This window comes from Nematolebias whitei, chromosome 13, assembly GCF_014905685.2.
Source record: "Nematolebias whitei isolate Nwh7 chromosome 13, NemWhi1, whole genome shotgun sequence".
Lineage (NCBI taxonomy): Eukaryota > Metazoa > Chordata > Actinopteri > Cyprinodontiformes > Rivulidae > Nematolebias > Nematolebias whitei.
Window position 1 is genome coordinate 24,133,102 of NC_056510.1, and position 21,215 is coordinate 24,154,316.

General features: G+C 38.0%; 1 protein-coding gene across 1 annotated transcript; it reads left to right on the forward strand.

Moving 5' to 3' along the window:
* Positions 1–12,891, forward strand: morc3a (MORC family CW-type zinc finger 3a). Its single transcript, XM_037686175.1, has 17 exons — positions 1–56; positions 921–1,147; positions 1,765–1,918; positions 2,675–2,822; positions 3,085–3,213; positions 3,292–3,411; positions 3,510–3,607; positions 3,724–3,831; positions 3,904–4,032; positions 7,965–8,039; positions 8,200–8,242; positions 8,423–8,533; positions 9,925–10,024; positions 10,105–10,177; positions 10,261–11,320; positions 12,287–12,471; positions 12,588–12,891. The coding sequence occupies exons 1-17, from the start codon at positions 1–3 to the stop codon at positions 12,724–12,726; spliced, it is 2,955 nt and encodes a 984-aa protein (XP_037542103.1). The 3' UTR covers positions 12,727–12,891.
* Positions 12,892–21,215: the final 8,324 nt, after the last annotated feature.

The window sequence follows — 21,215 nt, forward strand, 5'->3', positions numbered from 1 at the left end:
ATGGAGGAGGCCAAGAAACTATTTGTAAAGAATGAAAGTTCAGACAAAAGTCAGAGGTTTGCCAAGTTAAAATCAGTAATAAGAAAGTTTATGATTTAACATCTAAATTCTGTAGGTTTTGATACGAATCAGTTTCCTCTACCATTATACAAGCAGGGTGCCCCACCCAGTGTACAGAACCGAGCACCCTGCATACCAAAATGCCCACCCCCCACCCCCAATCAACAACTGCCGGCACTGACGTAGCACTAAGATAGTGATGCGCAATACAGACGCGCTAACTACAAAGCTACAGACGTAGCACTTTGTTTCCCTCATGCTGATCCATCTCCCTCACCCCCACTCGAAAACTGTCGGTACAAATAACGCACAACACAGATGTGTCTCAGTCTCTTCCCCCACCCCTTCCGTCGACAGCAATCACGGAAAAGATTAGCACCCTGCCAATTCAAGTAAGTTAGGGGAAGCACTGCAAATAGTTTATTATTGTTTTGACGACTACTTAAAGAGATCAGTAGAGAGTTCACATAACAAAATAAGATTATTTAATGATGATTCTGAAATACTGAATTTCAAGGTCATTAAACTTGCACACATTTTAAAAATGCTGTGTTTCTGTCCGTCAAGTTAATTTATAATAATTTTCTAAAGCATTTTTTAATTTAAAATCATGACGGGTGGTTCAGAACTTTAGCATAGTTCTGTAATTATTTTTAATCTTTTAACCAGTTTGCACACAATTTGAAATTAAAGAAACATAAACAATATACATCAAATTCATTTAATTCAAAGACTTCAAGAAATGACTTCTTCTGAGCCCATAATTTAAAAAATTAGAATATTTTATTTATTTGAATTACGAACAGTTACAATTAAGTTTTACAACTTTATGAAGATATTTGTTTGTCTCTTTTGTTCAGCTTTGGATACAGTGACAAGAAAGCAGTAAATGGACTGGAGCCCATTGGAATCTACGGCAATGGTTTCAAATCAGGCTCCATGCGTCTTGGGAAAGATGCCATCGTCTTTTCCAAGTCAAGGAACATGTTGTGTGTTGGGATGCTTTCTCAGACCTACCTGGAAAAGATTGGAGCCAATCAAATAATTGTACCTATTGTCTGCTTCGAAGTGCGGAATTCAGACAAATATATCCTTTTTTTTAAATGCAATAAATACATTTTATTCAAGTGTTTAACTTGGCTCATTTGGGAAGGAAAATGAGCATAAAGGTGAAATTTGACAATGCATTGAATGTGGTTTTTCTTGTTTTGGTCTTTCTCTGGTGTGACCACAAAATGTGTCTGTCTGGAATCTCCACTGAGACGTACCAGCTCTCACACTGTGCCCCGGCCATGACATCGTGCGAGATAAGATTTTTTTTACCTCCCCTCCCCCTTGTGTTTTCGTTTTTTCCTTACTTTTGTTGTCTGTCTAAAACCGATCTCACTTGTAAATTCATTCAATCTTTATTTATACAGGTTAATCTCATTGACCCTCAGGGACTCATTTACAAGAGAGGCCTGATTCTAACAAAGAGTGATGACAACAGTAGACCATCATAAAAGGAAGCATATAGCTTGAGAAGGACAAGTGAAAGTAAAGAGGCTCAATGTGATTAAATAAAGATTGAATGAATGAATGAATAATGTTTTATGGCCTGGATAAGAAGTCTTACAGACATTTTGTGAGACATATTACTCCTTGAATCAGCCATATTTCCAGCTTTTCTATATTTTTATTAGTTTTCTTTAACTGCAACTTTACTTTCTGTAAGAGAGGAACACAAAGCCAGTCTGCAGGACATTCTGCGCTACTCTCTCTTCAAGACACAAGAGGAACTCTTCGCTGAGCTTGATGCCATCAGCTCATCCTCCACAGTGAAAACGGGCACAAGGATCATCATCTGGAATCTCCGCAGGTTTGTTTAAAATCCACTCATACACTTATTTGTTGTTTCAACCCAGGTGCCTCACACACCTTTTGTGTGTGTGTTGACCTTCAAAGACTGACCTGCGTTGAAGTTGAGCTTTTTTTGATTCTCGGTGACTTTCTGTTGACTGACCTGATCTTCAGCAGCCCAGCGACCATAAATTTCCCTCTTTTAGCTAAGCTATGTTGCATAATTTGGTCTTGACATGAATTATCAGATTTAAGTGTTTATTATTTAGCAGCCATATATTAAAATATAAAATGTTAACTGTATTGGCCACGGAGTGCCTGGCTGTGTAATGATGAAGTCCCTTTATTTTTGCTCTTTATTCCACTCCTCTCTGTTTGTTTTTAATGGCATTTGTTAAAATAATGTATATTTATCCCACAAGCAGCACACTCACTTAGTGGGCCAACCCGCTTGCTGGTGATAAGATGGTTTCTGGTGACAACTAAAAAGAAACCATCCAGATGACCTGATTTAACTTTGTTGGAATTTTTACCTGGATAATTGAGCATGAACTTTGATGTTTTGAACCACTTTGGCTATGGCTGCCTCAGAGGAGTCGACGGGGAGAGTGCGAGCCCCAGAAACCATCTTATCACCAGCAAACTGGTTGGTCCACTATGTGGGTTTGCTGCTTGTGGGACTGAGTTTGTTGTGGCTCCTCGGACTGATGAAGTCCTTTGGATGAAGGACCAATCGTTTCAACAAATGTATATTCATATTTTTTTTCTTTCTAAGGACAACTACAGGAACAACTGAGTTTGATTTTGAGAAGGACAGATACGATATTCGAATTCCTTCAGAAATCTACGAAACACTGAATGATCCCTCTCAGAATTCAAACAAAACCATTTCTTACATCCCTGAAAGCATTTACTCGCTGAGGGTAAGAATTCCTTTGCTTCCACATTAATACGTACTGGCTCCATTCTTTATAATTTTTCAGATATTAAAATGTGCTACAAAATCATAGATCCTAGAGGTTTAATGTCAAGAGATGGTTTATGGCAACAGAAAAATGGCTTAAATATTTATAATTCTTAGGAGGTTCTTTTTGCTACAAGTCCATTTCTATAATTTTTGCTTGTTTCACTTCAAACTGTAGTTTTTTTATGTTTATTTTATATCTTTGTTTTCATTGGCTGTAGGCATATTGTAGTATTCTGTACCTGAAGCCACGGATGCAGGTCATGGTGCGGGGTCAGAAGGTGAAGTCTCAGCTCATCGCTAAAAGCTTGGCCTGCATCAGAAAGGACCATTACAAGCCCACTTTCCTGGTAATATTTCATTACTGGTTCTATGAAATTATTCCAAAAAGTGTTGTTTTTCCTCATATGTGTTCTCTGTTATTTTAGGAAAAACGCGTTCCTATAACGTTTGGGTACAACACCAAAAGTAAAGACCAGTATGGCATAATGATGTATCACAAGAACAGGCTCATTAAAGCCTACGAACGAGTGGGATGCCAGCTGAAGGTGTGTTTTTGTTTGTTTGTTTTCTTTCTTGTTGATTTGTTTTATGTGTTTCTGCTGGTTTGAAATGTTTAAAACGTGTGAACCTTTTCTATCTCCAGGCCAATAACAGAGGAGTTGGAGTCATCGGGGTCATTGAATGCAACTTTCTGGATCCCACCCACAACAAACAGAGCTTCATTGAGAGTGATAAATACAGGTACAATTTTTGTTGTTTTTGTTTTTTATTCAGTGTTTATTGAAAATAAAATGAATAGAAAAAAAGTGTTGTTTTGTGTCGAATGCTTAGCTGTGTGACTATATTTCTTGCAACAGAAAAACCATGAACAATTTGGGGATCAAACTGGAGGAGTACTGGAATGAAATTCGCTACAGGAAGTCCAAAGAAAACCCAACCAGCACCGTTCCAGTGGAAGATACCATGTGAGTTCAGAGCGAGGTGATGGACATCAAGTATTCTGCTTCTGTTTTTGTTTAACCCAACCTACTCTCCAGGAAGCGACCAGACCAGAACTGGGTGCAGTGTGACGACTGTTTGAAATGGCGCAAACTTCCAGATGGGATCGACGTCAGCAAGCTGCCGGACAAATGGTTCTGCAGGATGAACCCTGATCCTCAGTTCAGGTACATTTTTGGATGGATCAGAAAAAACAAATATGAACAAAGAAGTAATTTATTGTCACCATGACTAGTGAAAGTCATACTTTTTCAAAAATTTACCAACGCAAAAGTAAACTTTTTTGACGTATTTTGTTAATACATTGCAAAAATTCTTGTGATCATGTGAGTGATAAACATAAACAAACGTGAGCGCTTTAATTGGGTAATTTTATGACTGGGCAATTCAATGCAGGAAAAAAGCACCACAAGTAGTTTGTTGTCATGGTTTGTTTTTCTTGAGGATGGCTGCAATGGGAACTGTTCATAGACAGTTAAGTTCGTACCTGACCAGATTTGGTCTGAAGGACAGTTTGTGTGGCACCTGAAGTCTAGTTGTGGACATCAAATAGATGTCTGCCTTTAATAGAGGAAAAACTAATCTGCCCTATTTGAAGGCTGAACTCTTTCTTGCTGCTTCTTGCGTACCACCAAGCTAACCAGCCTCAACACTCTGGAGGGATCAACTGCATATCCTCTCGTCGCTGTGTTTCCGTGTCTGAGTTGAGCTTGATCACATTGTGTGGAATGAATGCTCTGATTGGCTGACTGTCATCAGAATCAGAATAAGCTTTATTATCATTGCACCGAGATACAACGAGAACATGTACATGCAGACGTCCGGAAGATGGACGGAGTGCACGAAGCTGCTACTAGTAACTAAGCGCGGCCTCTCTTATCCTTTTTCATAATAATAATCTTAGATAGGAAAAGGGGGAGAAACATGAGGGTAGATAGTGGTATTGCAAAAAATATCTTTCACATCTTGTCTATCAGGACACGATTTGAGACATAAAAAAATCTCTACCAGCAGCACAATTAAAATATGATACATTTGCATTTAACATCAAGGTGTTGAGATTTGTTCATGAGCGTTTTTTCAGATCGGCCACAATTTCTAAAGATTTTGTTTCAGCCAGCAGTTCTGATAAGCTTGCACAGAAAGTTCTCCGGGGTGGGGGTGCGATAGATTAAGCTTTTTTCCTTGGGTACCCATGACCCAGGAGAAATTTGATAGTCGGCTCGTCTCCGAGGCCGTCGGGGAGTCAGATTCAGATGAGCTTTGATTGTTGATTTTCTTCAGGCAGACAGATTTTTTTTCTTCAGCCTTGAGTCCATCTGGACGTTCTGGTTCCAAAATAGCCTAATTGTGGGAATCCATTCCACTGATCCATGTTATGAGTTTCCCTCAAGGTCGAACCCACCACTCTGACGAGTCCCAGAAGCCGCAGGTGGCCTGCGATTCTCATAAATCGCCTCCACCTTACGATTTAGCTCGTAAACAAGTTGATTTAGAGTTCCTACTGCACGGACCAAACCTTCACACTGACTCAGAAGCTTTTCCATGGCTGAAACTGCTGCCGATGTCTTCTTCAAAAGTCGATAAAACAGAGCCCCGCTGATGCCAAAAAGCAGAGTCCCTGCTATCATAATTCCAAATATGTAAACGTCTTCAACATCCTGCTGAGACAGAACTGAGAGGCACATCAGCTGCCACACTCCCCACGGGTCCATGACATACTCCACAGCGTGAGTCTCAGCTGGACACGCAGGTTCTCCAGGACCTTGTCGCTTTGTTGAAAAAAATCTTATCAATAGAGTTGAACGCCCACGATACCAAATCCATAATCTTAATTTACGTTCAGGAGATGTTTAACATTCGCTTCAGACACACAGAGAGCAGAGCAGGAGGAAGGAAATACGGGGGAGGAAAGACAGAAGCAGCCACCTCGAGCAAGAGCCAGGAAGAGATGGGCTACAGCTGATAATGAGATTGTGATTAAGTTATTAATTATTTATTTCTTAGCAAGCTGGATAGATTGAGCTTGCAGTCCAGATATGGCCCAGAGACCCATGTTTTAGGGCTAAAGACATTTCAAATTAATCTAACAAAGGAGCAGATTCTGCAGCATTTTATGTCCCTGAAAGCACATATTTCTAAAATAGAAGAAACAACCAAATACAATACCCAAATGTTTTGGTTCTGGCATTCCAGTCAGAGTGTGAGTGATAAAAGACACCAGTGAATCTGAAAAACAAATTTGAAGATGCTTGACCAGAAACGGAGAGACTGATATTCTCTTGGTCTCTGACAATGGACTTGTGTCTACACTGGTCCTGTTAGACCTCAGTGCTGCATCTGATACAGCTGATTACAATATTCTACTACAGAGACTTGAATATGATGTTGGAATTACAGGAACGGCTCTAAAATGGTTTAAATCATATCTATCTGACTGATTCCAATTTGTAAATGTAAATGAATCTTCTTCATACACAAAAGTTATAATATATGCTTCCAATAGGTAACGTTATTAAACAGCATGGGATACATTTTCATTGTTATGCTGATTTCATTCATTAATTCAACCTTTATTTAAACAGATAAATCACATTGAGCCTCAAAGACTCATTTACAAGTGAGACCTGTTTGGACAGACAAAAACAGTGGTTAACTGGACACATGTAGGAGTTGGAGGCGAAAAAAAAATTACTATCAGACTTTTTTTTTTCCTGCCTGAGAAAAAACCTCTAATAATAATAAAAAAAAAAACACCTCGCACAAACAAGCACATATTTACATAGACAATCTGCAGACGGGGAGACGAGAGCGATCAGCAATGTTCATAGATGCTCTCGAGGTCACTGTAAGAGTTCTGATAAGGATGGAATAATCAGTCAATGTCCTCCGGTGAGATCCATAAACATTCTCGAGGGATGTCGAGGAATGGCCAAGAATAACGTCTATGAGAATCCAAGAGTCCTGAAATGATGACACAATGTTTATTCAGCTGGTTCATCTGGTTATCAGTTGGAAATTCCTCAGGGAGGAGGTTGTGAGCGTCAGATCACATGTTCTCCAGGCGAATTCAGATAAGGTGGCCTTCAAGGCCAGCCAAGGGGGGCAAATTCAGATAAACACACAGTTGTTTTGGGGACAGGCAGAACTTAATGACATCTACCTTGAGTCTGTGCTGGTTCACTCAGTTTCGAAATGTCCAAATTACATGGCCACACCGATGATGATACACCATTGTATTTGTCCATGAAACCCAATGAATCCAGTGAGTTATTTAGACTACAAGCATGTCTTAAAGACATACAATCCTGGATGACCCTAAACTTTTTCCTTTTGAACACAGACAAGACTCAGGTTTTAGTTTTTGGACCTGTGCATCTTAGGAATACATTTTTCAGTCTTTCGACCTCCTTAGATGCCATTAATCTGGCCTCTAGTTCTAATGTTAAAATCTTGGTGTTATTTTCGTTCAGGACACGTCTTTTATCCCCCACATTAAAAACGTTACTAGAACCACCTTCTTCCACCTGCGTAATATTGCATAAATTAGAAACCTCTTATCTAAAAACGATGCAGAAAATCTGGTTCATGCATTTGTCACGTCTAGACTGGACTATTGCAATGGTTTATTATCTGGGTGTCCAAATACTTCTTTAAAAAGTCTTCAGTTGATCCAAAATGCTGCTGCCAGAGTCTTAACTGGAGTTGGTAGGAGAGATCATATCTCTCCAGTTTTAGCTTCTCCCCATTGGCTCCCTGTCAAATGACATGAAATCAATAGTCCGCCTGCCCCAAAGAATTGTTGTTTATCTTAATCTGGCTTCCCCGCTTGACCTTGGATAGGCCAACTTATCTCAAATTGCTCCTGGAGGATATGTAAATCATGAGGCTCTGCTCTGCTCCCCCTCCCTGCTCCCCACCCGAGAACATCTGTGGACCCTTATCACAGCTGAGCTGGCTGATAGACTTGCCATCTTTATCAGGACTCATCTCACTGCTTTTGCGCCGCCACAGTTGGTTAATTAAATGTGTAATCTAAATGATCTGTTCCAACATGAGCATGTTTATAACCACCCTCATGTTTTGTCTCACTCTGCAGGAGGTGCCATGTAGAGGAGGAGCCGGAGGACTCTGATGATGACCAACCATCATACCGCAAGACATACAAACAACAGTGAGTGATATTTTATTTACATTTTCCCCATAACTTTTCCAAACTGTGATTTAAAATTTAAACTCAACATGAATAAGAAAGGGTTTCCTAATGTCAGAGCTAAGGTAAAAGTACCAGCTGCTGGTGGGAATCCTCACCGTTACACTTTTATTTCTTACAGAGAAAGGCAAAACAAGAGAAAACAAGAAAAGAACATGCACCTTGTAAGAGCTCGTCTTTTTTTAATTGATATTTTTCATTTTTCTACTTGTTGTTCCTCTATTTTCTCAATGCTATGGGATTAACTTATTCTGTTTATTACTTTAATCTGTAATTCTGTGATTAACACATTATAATGTTTGTAGCACTTTATTAAATTATTGTTTTTTTCTTTTTTGTCCAAGGATCAGCTGACTATAGTGCAACATGAAGAGCAGCGTATGGCGTCTATACGTAGAGAAACTGCAGCTTTAAGTCGGCAACACAACAACTTGAAGCACCTGCTTCATCAAAAAGTATTTCTGTCTAGTAAAACCTTAATTTATAATTGTTTGTTGAATCTATGCAGAGTCTAAGCTGCAGCTTTTTCAGATAATTTGTTCCTTTGTGGACATTTTAACATTTACCTTAATGTTTGTGTTTAACTGGAATTCTTCCACATCAGCTGTGCTTGTTGAGTTTATTTAAGAAAAGTAGAAAGTAAAAGTTAAAGGGTATAAATTATGTTCTTTGAAGACCATGTCCAGACCAAAAGACCAGAATCTTGCTTGACTGAACAATTGCATTGTATTTGAGTTAAAACAAGCAAACAAAAAAAAGCTGAAGCATGGATGTGCTTTTGTTTGTTAGCATAATTTCAGCCGCCTGATATCAAAATATGGGTCTAGGACAGGGGTCTGCAGCGTTTACGATTAAGAGCCATTTTTTATGCCTTCGTTCACAAAATCAAAAGTGTTCAGAGCCGCAACAACATGCTTCAACTGTGATTATCAACTGGTGGCCCATGGGCCACTTTAGGTTTGTTGAGGAGACTTTTGTGGCCAGTAGGGGTGACATTATAAAGCTAAAAAAATATCTTAAAGATTTTTAACATTAATATTTTTACAGTTTAAGACAAATGAAAAGACCAGATTCTTGTAAAGAGAGTGAGAGGAGGGCATTTTTTTTTTATTAACAAAAACTAAACTATGCAGATCTATGTATTTTTTAATTGTCGAAAAATTAATTAAGTATAGAAATAAAGCATAAAGTTAAAGTGAGTATCTTTTACTCTTGTACTTGTTCCAGTATTCACATATTTACAAAAGAAATTACAGAAAAGGAGCTAAAACTAGTCGGTTTTTGTTGTTTGCCACCAATAAAATTCAGTTTTATGTTAGTTTTGGTGAAAGCTTGAAAGAGCCGCTGCAGAGGAACCAAAGAGCCGCAGGGTGCAGACCCCCCTGGTCTAGGAGCTAAAACAAAGAAGAAAAAAGTTGAACGATGCAAACACAAAAGTAGTAAACTAGAAGTTTTGTTGTTGGCTAATACTCATATTGAGCTTCTTACTTTTCTAGCTGTTGTTTTTGTTTGTGTTGCGTGTAAGGCATGACAAGTTGGAATGTCATAAGCAACCACTGTTTTGTACTGTAGATGGATTTAAAAATATTATTGCCATCAAGAACCACTAAATAAAAGTAGTTCTATAAGACGGGGAACACTAAATATGTTCCAGCACAGCTTATTTACTTCAGTTTGCATTATTGGACATTGTATTTATCTCAATGTGACTTGACTTCATTTTGCTAAACTGATGTTTTATGACCCTGGCATAGATTCAACCCTCAATTTTACCACATCAGATGAATTAAGTTTGGTCTTTGTCAATGAATAAGTGCATGATTTATGCAGTTTTTTCCCCATCCAGTCTCCTTCCTCTCCAACCACTCCGAGGGGCCGTTCACTTCAAGGAGCTACTATTAAATCCGAACCATCTTTGCCGAGTTCTTCTGCCACTTCACAAGCTGGTAAAAATATAAAAATCCAAGTCGTCTTCGTAGGTTAGTGGGAAAGAGTTTGTGATTTAAAATGGTTTCTTCCCCTGTAGGCTGCAGCCCGTCCACTGCTTCTGGACTTCCTGTGATTACAAATGTATGCTCACTGTCAGGGGAGCCTCAGAGGTATGATGAGTTTTATGTTCATGACGATAAATGTTTCATACAGTAAAGATGCAAAAAAAAACTATATCATCTGTTCTCCACAGGGGTAAAAGAACGCAGCTTGTTACTTCAGAAATAATGCCAAAAAGACCCAGAATAAATGGCTTCCAAGAGCACACAGCAGGAGACGTGAGCTCCACTGTACATTCTGAGAGAGTTGACGATGATGTCACTGATGATACCGATGATACTGATGATGATGATGGGAATGGTACTGACCTTACTTACGACACCGATGATGATATTGTCATCTTGGAAACTGAAAGTACTCCCAAGCCAAATAAGCCCAGCAGTCGTTTGACCAAAATCAAGCACGAAAAAAGGGAAAGTCCCATCACCATGCTGCTGGAGTGCAGCGACGATGTTGCTGTCGACGTCTCCTCAGAGAGAAACGCCGCAGGTACGAGCGCAGCGGTGGAAACCAGTCGTCCTCTTGAAGTGGCCAACAGCACCACCCAGACAGTAGCTGCTGAAGTTAAGGAAGAGCATCACAGTCAAAATCACAATGAAGAGGGGGAGAAGGTGTGTAGCACCTGTGGTACAGATCAGAGCCCAGGCACGAACCACCACCCCGTCCAACAGCGAGAATTAAAGCAAGATAAAGAAGACGATGGCCAGTACGGGAATCAAGAAAAGCATAAATTGCACAACGGAGTGGCACATATGAAAAGCGATGAAACTCCAGGACCTTCTGCTCTTCCTCAGTTTATTTCTGTGGCTCAGAAACAACAAGACCAGCTCCTGGAGCTCATGCAGGACACGGCTCAGGAGAGGTACAGTTTAAAACAGGAGGTGCAGAAACTTAACGTCCAGCTGCAGAAGCAGTCCCACATCAGTGTAAAGAAGGAGCGCTCTCACCAAGCCTGCCAAACCGAGGGCACAGGAGACCAGAAGGACTATAAAAGTCTTTTTGAAAAGGCCAAACAGAAAGTGAACGATTTAATAAAAGACAAAGAGGCTTTGTTATTAGCTTCTGAAGCCAAGACCAACCTGGTCACCGAGCAAGATGAGGAACGGGACATTGATGAGATTTCACTGCAGGTTGGCTGTCTTGTCCATGAGCTGGATCAGACAAAGAAGGAGAGGGATGAACTCCGCTCACAGGTCAGATTCCCCGATTGGATTTTGTTATTAAATGTGCATTTATCTCAGATTCATAATGTGAATATACATTAACCTAAAGCTGATCCTTAAAAATGATAAAAGCCCGTGTGAGGCTTCACATTCAGAATGAAACACGTGTTCAGGGCTGAACGTAGTGCTGTCAAGTTTCAGGTGTTTCTAAGTTAATTCGTGTCCAGGTCAGATTAAAAAGTTGTTTTTGTTTGTTTGTTGTTTATTTAGAACAAAGCTGTTCAACTTGACTGCTCAGGGGGCCACAGTTTCTGAAAGCCAACAGCTCAGGGGCCGGACATCCATTGATTAAAGTCAATTTATAAATAACACGAGTATCACAATGATCACCTTTTAAATGTGTTTATTTTGTTGCATTAAATCATAAACGCAATAAACTGATCCCCAAACCCAGAACATCACAAATTATTATTATTTTGTATGAACTCATTGGTGGGCCGGACTGAAGTCCCCCAGCCAGTTGAATAGCCCCGATTTAGAAGTTACAGTATTTGCAGAAAAATTAAATTAATTTAAAAATTAAAAAAAGTTTATCATTGCATTATTTTACGAAGTTCAGTAAATGTTGAGCTGCCAAAGAGGAAATAAAAAGGAGAATCACAAACTGAATTCAGGGAAGTAGAGAAGGAGGATGTTGAGTTGAAGACGATACGATTAGTTTTCAGACAAATACATTCAAAGTTTATTTACCGTGTGTGTGCGTGTATATATATATATATTTATATATTTATTTGCGAGCGTGATTTTACTCTCATTTCATAGTCTTAAGAACTGATTTACAAGAAATACCTATAAAGTGTAGAGCTTGTCGTATCCTATTTGTCCCAGATGTTTGTGTTTGGGACGTGAAGTTCAGGGATGCATTTTAACATTAGCTCTACTGATGTAAATCTGCTTTTTACCTTCCCCTTTTATTTCCTTTGTCTTTAACAACAGCTGGACAGTCTGGAGGAGGAAAAGTCAAATTTGGCAGCTCAGTGTGAAGAGCTCAAGTTGAGATTACAGCAACAAAGGGAAAATGCTCAGGCTTCACAAAGAGGCGGTAAACTTTCTGCACAGTCACTTTCTGTGGAGGCAGGAGAGTCAACAACATCTGGCACCAACTCGGACGCGTCCAGAAGGTAAAGCAGCTGAGAAATAAACCCTCTTTCACGTTTGTGTGTCTTATGAACAAAGTATTTTTTAATAATCATTCAAAACGGGGATCTGAATGTGCCTTTATTTCCTCCTTTTTTAGTTTGATCGAGCTTCGGCAGAATGTGGGGCGTCTTCTGGTCACCTTTGTCCCAGCGCTGGACTTGGAACAAGTGAACTATGAGTGTAACGTCATCGATGAGATCTTGGAGCAAGTTCTTAATGAAGCAGATACGAGATGAACAATTAAAGCACAGTGGGACTCGAGAACTGCTTTTGACCCATGAAATCGAGTTTATGGAAAACATATAGGTCTTCTTAAAGTCACTGTCTTCATGTCTCCACGTTCCCCATGAGATCAGGGTTTCGTTTTATACATTAGAGATTATTTAATCTCCAAAGCTCTTCCAGGAAGTCTCACAAATGTAGCAGAGTAAATTGGATTCATTTGAAGATGCTCAGATAACAAAAATATATGATGATTTACATGGAAATCATTTTCGTTAGATTCAGAGGTTTGAGTTTCGACTTGGATCCGAATTGATTCCTCGTCTCTTAACAGAAGCAAGTTAACGATGTTTAATGGTTGTTGAAAGAAACGTGGAGTTCTACTGAAAGCAATGTTTAATGTGTTCTCTGTCTCAATATAACCCATCTGTCTAGCAAAAGTAGTTTTTAAAAACCATGAATTTCTGTTCTGCTAGGTAAAGTAAGATTTGTACTTTCTGTATATAAGTTTGACTTGTTTAGAACTGATTTTTTTTTTATTTTCACTTCGTCTTTACGGATCTCAGATTTGACAGCTCATGGGAAATCTTAACTTACATGAGGCTCAGGGAAGCTGGTGTGGGATTTGTGAAGACTTACTCTTGAGCTTCTTGGTCCTGCTTCTCAAAAATACTCTATTTTTTGTTCTGGTATTCACATTTTGTGTTAGTCGTTGAAGTAGCTTTTCTTATTGTCTCACACTTTTTTCCATCTATTTCTAATACTCCGGGTCACAGTGACCCTTTGTTGTGTATTTTAACGTGTACATATTGTGTTAGTGTATTTTCATATTTCCCGTTTGGACACCGAATTATTATTATTATTTTTTTGCATTGTTTTGTCATTTGTTTGTTTTTTGGCAGAACAAATCAAAGATAGTTCCAGTGACGATCTACTCGCCTCAAAGATTTACCGTGTTTTTCGGACTATAAGACGCATTAAGCGAAACAAGTCGAGTCGAATCTTATTCAACTCGTTCACAATAACCACATAAAATCGGTTCAAGGTCAGTAAGCACAACCAGAATTAATACATAAGGCTTACTGTCGGTTTTTGAGAAAATTAAAGGATTTTAAGTGCGCCTTATAGTACAAAAAATACGGTAAATGATGGAGACGAATGGGTAATATCAACTACATCTGCATGGAGTTCCTCTCAGATTAGTTTTTTTTCCATGGTCTGATTATATTCATCTTCATTAACCAGCTGTACATTTCTTATGTTACTCTTTATTCAAAAATATATATTTTTTCCCCCTTAAACTGCAATAAATCCAGATTATGAGTAGTTTTGAGGTAGGAGTCGGCTCACTTCATGAGCAGCTGTCTTTAGATGCGCTTCGTTTTCACGTCACAATAAATGTGTTTTTTTTTTATTGCAGTTTTAACGTGATCCATGTCCAGTTTTGAAGTTAGTCTTGGTTTATTTGTTTTCTGTAAAATGGTTTAGCAGTAAAGAAAACAGCCACAGTTGAAGATTTATTTGTTTATCTTGGTGTGTGAGAATAAGATGGCAGCTGTGTATCTTTATGTGTCAACTACTAACATGAGATGTTTGTTTCTTTACCAAAATTTCAAATGCAGCAGACTTGTCAAAAAATTATATTCCACAACGAAGCTGCATGTTTCTGCATTATGCAGTTTAAGGTGCTATGTTTCAATCAGGCATATGTAGTAAAAACGGCGTTTTAGATCTATGAATTGAATGGCTTGTACATTAAAAAAACAACTTGTAGAGGTTTTTTTTTTTCCTGCTGTGTGTCCAGTATCTTGAGAACTATGAAATACCATCAGAAAGTTAAGTTCAACTTGATGTTTTGAGTTTTGTACTTGAATCTGGTTTTAAAGAGACTGAATGTAGTTCATATCTGTGATTAAACAGGTACTGTATTCTATTGTATCATATGTATTTAACATTAAACTTTTCAGACTAAACACTTTTATACAATTCAGAACAGCAGAGGTTCCATTATTTAAAAAGCTCATGGCTTGAGAAACTTGTTTATTTGGGACCCTTTACTCCCTTAACTAATTAACTACCAGCAGGCTACTGATGACGAGGACCTTTTAGACAAATTTTGATTTGTTAGCAGTCCATAGCTACTGTACACTTTGTCTTTCTTAATGTTTTCCTCCTAATTATATACTTTTAGGTCTTATGAGCTTTAGCTGTCAAACAGCATTTGACTTTAGAATATTTTGGTCAAAGGAGAACTTCACGACTACGTAACTGATGCAGATCAGGTGCAAATCATCGCCCCTCCACCACCGTGCTTGACAGTTGCTGTGAGAAAGCCACGACCTCAGACCCCTTTGACTAAAACTCAACCAGTAATTTCTCCTGTCAATGATCCAGCCTGTTCCAGGAGGTCCAAGGTCCACTTCCACCTACTTGACTCGGACCAGAGTCAGCCTGCGACCCTTGCATGCCCTCTGGATGAATAGGGTTTTAACCCGTGCTCTGCCTTTGTGAGAAGACGTCAGGAAGTCGTTGACCTGTCTATTATCCAGAGGAACACCCAGACAACACTCGTGTCTTGATCCTGTCGAAGCAGCAATGTCCTGGCTGTGTTCCTCTTACTCTCCCTTGGGGTCACACTTGGACATTTAAGCCGACCTCTGCACATGCCAAATGAAGAACCCAGAAGAAAAAAGTTAAAAGTAGCTCTCCAGAGCTTGGGAATCACCCAGGAGAGCCACTCTTTCATTTTTGTGCACACAGGCAAAGATTTTTATTCATAGTGAAAGACGTAAAAAAAAAAAAAAAGTGTGCACTTAAAAGCCCAAAAGTCCCAAGAACCTCAAAGTCCTATTGTGTATAAACTTTTTGTAATCTGTCATAATTATGCATACACAAATAAAACATACTCCTACTACTTCATGTCTGAACAAGAAGAACCAACTAGATTTATATCATGATTATGCACAAAGAACAGGGTTACAGACACCTCCTTTCTCTGGTCATGACAAAAACAAAAAGAAATAATACACTTTAAACATGCACAAGCGTAGTGACTCTTCTGTCTCCATTTCTTCCGGTCCAACTTCTTATCTTCAACACTGTTTCCTCTCACTGACTGAAACTGACGGCTTCCAAAATGCACAGCTGCATTCCTTCCAGGCTGCTGCAGCTGTGTAATGGAGGATCTGATAACATCTGGTTAACATGGGTTGGCCTGCATAGGGATACACGGGGGGGCCATCTTGGTGTGGGTCTGTGCCTGGTACGGTCCTGAAACCAGCAGGAGCAGGTTGACCTGGGACTGACCTTTGATCCAGCCTGTTCTCATAAGCGGTCTGTCAGGGGGTCAGTTCCTGGCTGATAAATGTAATCGAATGAAGGCTCAACATTTTTTCATTTCTCCATCTGATGCTTGCATCACATACACACGTTCTCTTATAAAAGTAGGCGCGTTATTCAAGTACTTACTCAAAATCAGCTGATTTACGAGCTGAACTGTAAGATGGAGGTGACGCAGGCCACCTGCGGCTCCGAGGACTCGTCAGCATGCTGGGATCAACCTTGAAGAGGGCTCATAGCATTGATCAGTGGAATACCCATTGATTTGGCTATTTTAGACCAGAAATTTCCAGCGGGACTCAAGGCTGACGAGAAAAACTGTCTGCCTGAAGAAAATCAACAATTGTGGCTTATACGAACCTTACTCCCCCATTTGACCTCGGATACAAGACGACTATCAAATTTCTCCTGGGACATGGTAACTAGGGACGAAGCTTCGTCTATCCGGCTGTGGCTGAGTGGTTAGAGCAGTCGTTCTCCAATGCAAGAGTTGGGGGTTCGAATCCACCAGCAGTCACATGCTGAAGTGTCCCTGGGCAAGACACTGAACCCCTCATTGCCTCTGATGTGTGTCCCATCAGTGTATGAATGTGATAAAGCTCTGATTAGTCTCTTTAGAATGATTTGTTCTATTAGATTTGTAGAGATCTAGTATAGTGCTGTGTGAATGGGTAAATGAGGACACAGATTGTGTTGTAAAGCGCTTTGAGTATCTTGATAAGATAGAAAGGTGCTATATAAGTACAGTCCATTTACCATTTATCCCCCCCCCCCCGAGAACATCAATGCAGGCTTATCAGAACTGCCAGCTGAAACAACTTCATTAGAGCTGTGGCCTATCTGAAAGTGCTCTTGGAAAATTGTAACGTCTTGATGTCAAATGCATGTAATCATGTTTATAAATGTGCTTCCTGGTAGTTTTTTGATGTCTCAAATGGTGTCCTGATAGGACAAGATGTGAAGAGATCTTATCCATCTTATGGTTTGTACCCGTTTTCTATCTAAAAGTATTCTGATAAAGAATAAGGGGCCACGCTTTTTAGCAGCAACGTGCACTCCGCCCATATTTCAGACGACTGTATGAACATAATCTCTGTATTTTGGTACAATGATAAAAAAGCTTATTCTGATTCTGATTCTAACGTTTCCACTTCTGGGCATCCCAGGCTTCTGAACAGTTGAGGTGTTTATGCTCATATGCTCTACTGGGTTATGGGTGAGCATCTTTACTTTGTTCTCCTCTGTCTAAAAGCCATTGTTCCATCCCTCCAACTTTGCAAATCGTAGTCCTGCAGCCATTTTCTTTGTAGAGAGATTCTAAAAGTTCATATTTGTTCAGTCTTTTTCTAACTGTCCTGTCATGAACTGTTACCTTCTGGAGGCCTGAGATGGAGGGTGTGGATATAATTGAGTTATTTCTCAGAGCATTTTATTTGTTTTTGTTTTCCTTAAATCAAAATCAAAAATGAATAAATAAGTTTAACTTCAGGAAACAAGCAGTCACTTAGACGTACTTATGGTCTGCAAATATTTAGTATTTTAGATGTGCTTAGTTTTTTTTCCACATTTTTATTGCATTAATAAAATATTTGATCACATTGAAGTTTTGAAATAAAATTGCCATAGTTGTGTTTTTTGTTTATTTCATGTTAAATATGTCTTCAGCTAATGGAGCTTCAAAATAAAACCACTGGTAAATTATTTTTCCAAGCTTTTCATCATACAAGATCTAAGACATTTATTGTCATATATAGTAAAAACACATTTTAAACCTTAATAAACAATGCAATGAGTCTGACTTTGCTTGTTTCCCTCCATGCAACACAAGACAATGCCAAAAACCTGCACTAAATTAGAAATGTAAACACATTTCAATAAATATCAATGTATGAATATATTTATGAGGTTTTATAAATAAATGCGTAGGTTTTTTTTTCACACATCTGTATAAAACAGCATGCAAACATTTGAAATTTTATGATGTGCATGGAGAAATAATTAATTAAGGCACTTTTATTTAGACACCATTCTGCAAAACTGATTTGTTATTTGCTGTAAGAGAATTGAGATGCAACTTAATACTAACTTGGACGTGTGTTATAATACATACATCTATTTTTTCCTATAATTCATCTGAAAATGTTAGTTCAACTAATTTATTTTATGTTTTATATTAGTGTGTTCCAGTGCTCAGTGAAAATAAGTATGGTATTGTGATTTGTTGTGTTTTTCACTCAAATAAAGTAGCTGTCAAAACAAAAAATGAAAAGAAACAGTCATCAGAATTATCAGTACATTCAAATTTATACAGACACATCAAAAAAACAACTGAAAAAATAGAAATAACTTGTATAGTCCCGGAATTTCAATAAAAAGTGGAAAACAAATCACCAACGGCTTATCAGTATACACAGGACAAATGTTAGCAGTTCTGTTAGCAGTACAGTGGGTGGAAGACGTAAAACCATTAAAAACAATAATCTGTTCAGATTCAAGTTTCACATTATTGAGTTTAAAGCACAATCATTCAGACAGCAGGCCTGACATTTTATTAGAAATACTCCACACATTATTCAGGATACAAAGGATGGATTTAATAGTAACATTTTTTGGGGTACCAGCACACATTGGGATAGAAGGAAACAAGATGGCAGATAAGATGGTAAAGAAGGCATCTCAAAATCACATTAACTTCACAGAGTCAAAAAGTATCATCAAACAAAAACTGAAGAAAGAATGGCAGAAAAGATGGGATGGAGAAAGAAAAGGAAGATGGTTTATATGATCAAAAAGAAGGAGCAGAAAGGAGGAAAGATTAATAACAAGATTGGGATTCGGGCACACAGGACTGAACTATTCACTCTTTCAAATACAGAAGCACAATACAGGAAAATGTGAGCACTCACTGCAGAGAGGATGAAACTATACATGTTGTACTGGAATATCAAAAATATGAGCAAGAACAAAAATTTATGAAGAGAGAGTTTGAAAAGATAAAAGTTTAACATAATAGATGCACTACAACACAACTTAGAGAGCAAATATATACAAATTGTAATTAGATATCTGAAGAAAGTTGTTCCTTCTGAAGTCCACGATCATCTCCATGTCTTAATATTGGAAAGACTTGGGGTAAAAGGAAAGTTATTTAATTGGATATGTATTTTTTTAATTTGAAAGAACAATAGAAGTACGAGGATGAAAAGAATTGTCAAATAAATATATTGTGGAATGGTATTCCTCAAGGTAGTGTATGTAGCCCATTATTATTCTTGATAATGATCAACAATATATTTGAAAATGTAGATCCTGGAATTGGTAAATCTTTATTAGTGGACGATGGAGCTTTGTGGATTCGTGGTCGTAATCTGGAATATATCAGGAATAAAATGCAAAAAGCAATTAATGAAGTTGAAATATGGTCCAATAGATGGGGCTTTAAACTTTCAAGTACAAAATCTCAGGTTATCTGCTTTTCTAAAAAAAAAACATAAGTATATTTCCTTAAAACTATATGATCAAAATCTTGAACAGGTTAATGATATAAGATTTTTAGGCATGATATTCAATAAAACAAAACATACTAGGAAACAACATACTGATAAAATTAAAATATATACCAATTTCTTATGAAATGAACTATTGATTATGGTAGTATCAGCTATTTGGCAGCAGCAGAAACCAATTTGAAGCTTCTTTATATAGAACAATCAAAAACACTTAGAATATGCTGTGGAGCATTTAGAACTTCACCAGTTGCAGCTCTGCAAGTTGAAATGGGGAAATGCCTCTACGAATTAGAAGATTAAAACCAATGTTAGTATATTGGATTAATATTAAAGGACATGACCAAACGCATCCAGTGAATAATATATTACAGGAATGTTGGGAACCTCAAAAAACAAATATTTGTAGTTTTGGCTGGATTGGTAATATAAAAGCTCAGTATGCAGAGTTGCATGAAAGACTTAAGTCCAACAGTTAGTCATTCGTGTATTCATAATTGGTTATATATTAATCCTTCTGTCGATTTATCATTGTATAAATTAATCAAAAATAAAGGGAAAATATCTCAGAAAACTTAGTGCAACAATTATTTAATAAACAATATATGGATAAACTTATATTATTTACAGATGGATCAAAATATGCAGAATCAGGACATACTGGAGCAGCAGTATACATCCCAAATCAAAATATAGAGATGAAGAAGAGAACAACAGATAACTTGCCTGTCTATACAGAAAAATTATTAGCAATACTCATGGGTTTAGAGTGGATTGAAAAGCATACTGGTCAAAAATTTGCAATTGCATCTGACAATGTGGCAGCCTTATTAAGCATCAAATCAAGTAAATCAAAAAGACAAGACATTATTAACAGAATTTACCATTCTCTTTATAAACTTGACTTAAGGAAGATATCTGTAGATTTTGGGTGTGGGAGTGGAAGGGAATGAAGAAGCAGACATTCTTGCAAAACAGGCAGTAAAATCTAAAAATATAAACTATGAAATACCATTAAGTAAAGTTGAGTGTAAAATGATAATAAATAGATATGTTGGGAAGGTATGGCAGGAAAACTGGGACATAAAATGATACAGGAAGACACTTGAATGACATTCAGAAAAAGATAGGATGTACAAGGAAAGCAGGAAGAAACAGAAAACTAGAAAAACATTAATTACTCGTATCAGAATAGGACATACAGGTCTCAATAAATCTCTTAAAGTAATTGGAAAACATGCAACGGGACTGTGTGACAAATGTAATCTCCCTGAAACAGTACAGCATGTTTTTATGGAATGTTCATGAATTAGAAAGAAGACATTTCCAAAAAGAAATTAATAAAATGAATATAGTGTTAGTAAAGTAAAAGAACAAATTATTATTTTATTGAAAAATACAAACTTAATAGATTGAATTTAGATCGGTGTGATTTCACAGCATTAGATTCCCCCACCCCCCAATCTTCGTCCACACTCCAGCTCAGTAGGTGGCAGTAACGCACCTTGCAGTCGGTCTGCCAACCGCCATAACACAATACACGAAGAAGAAAATGACCCCGCCTTTTCCGCTGTTTCGTCCAATCACAGCAACAAAAGTGACCGGAAGTTATGCGCAAAACTTACGCGGGAGTTTATCAAGTCTGAAACAGTTGCTCA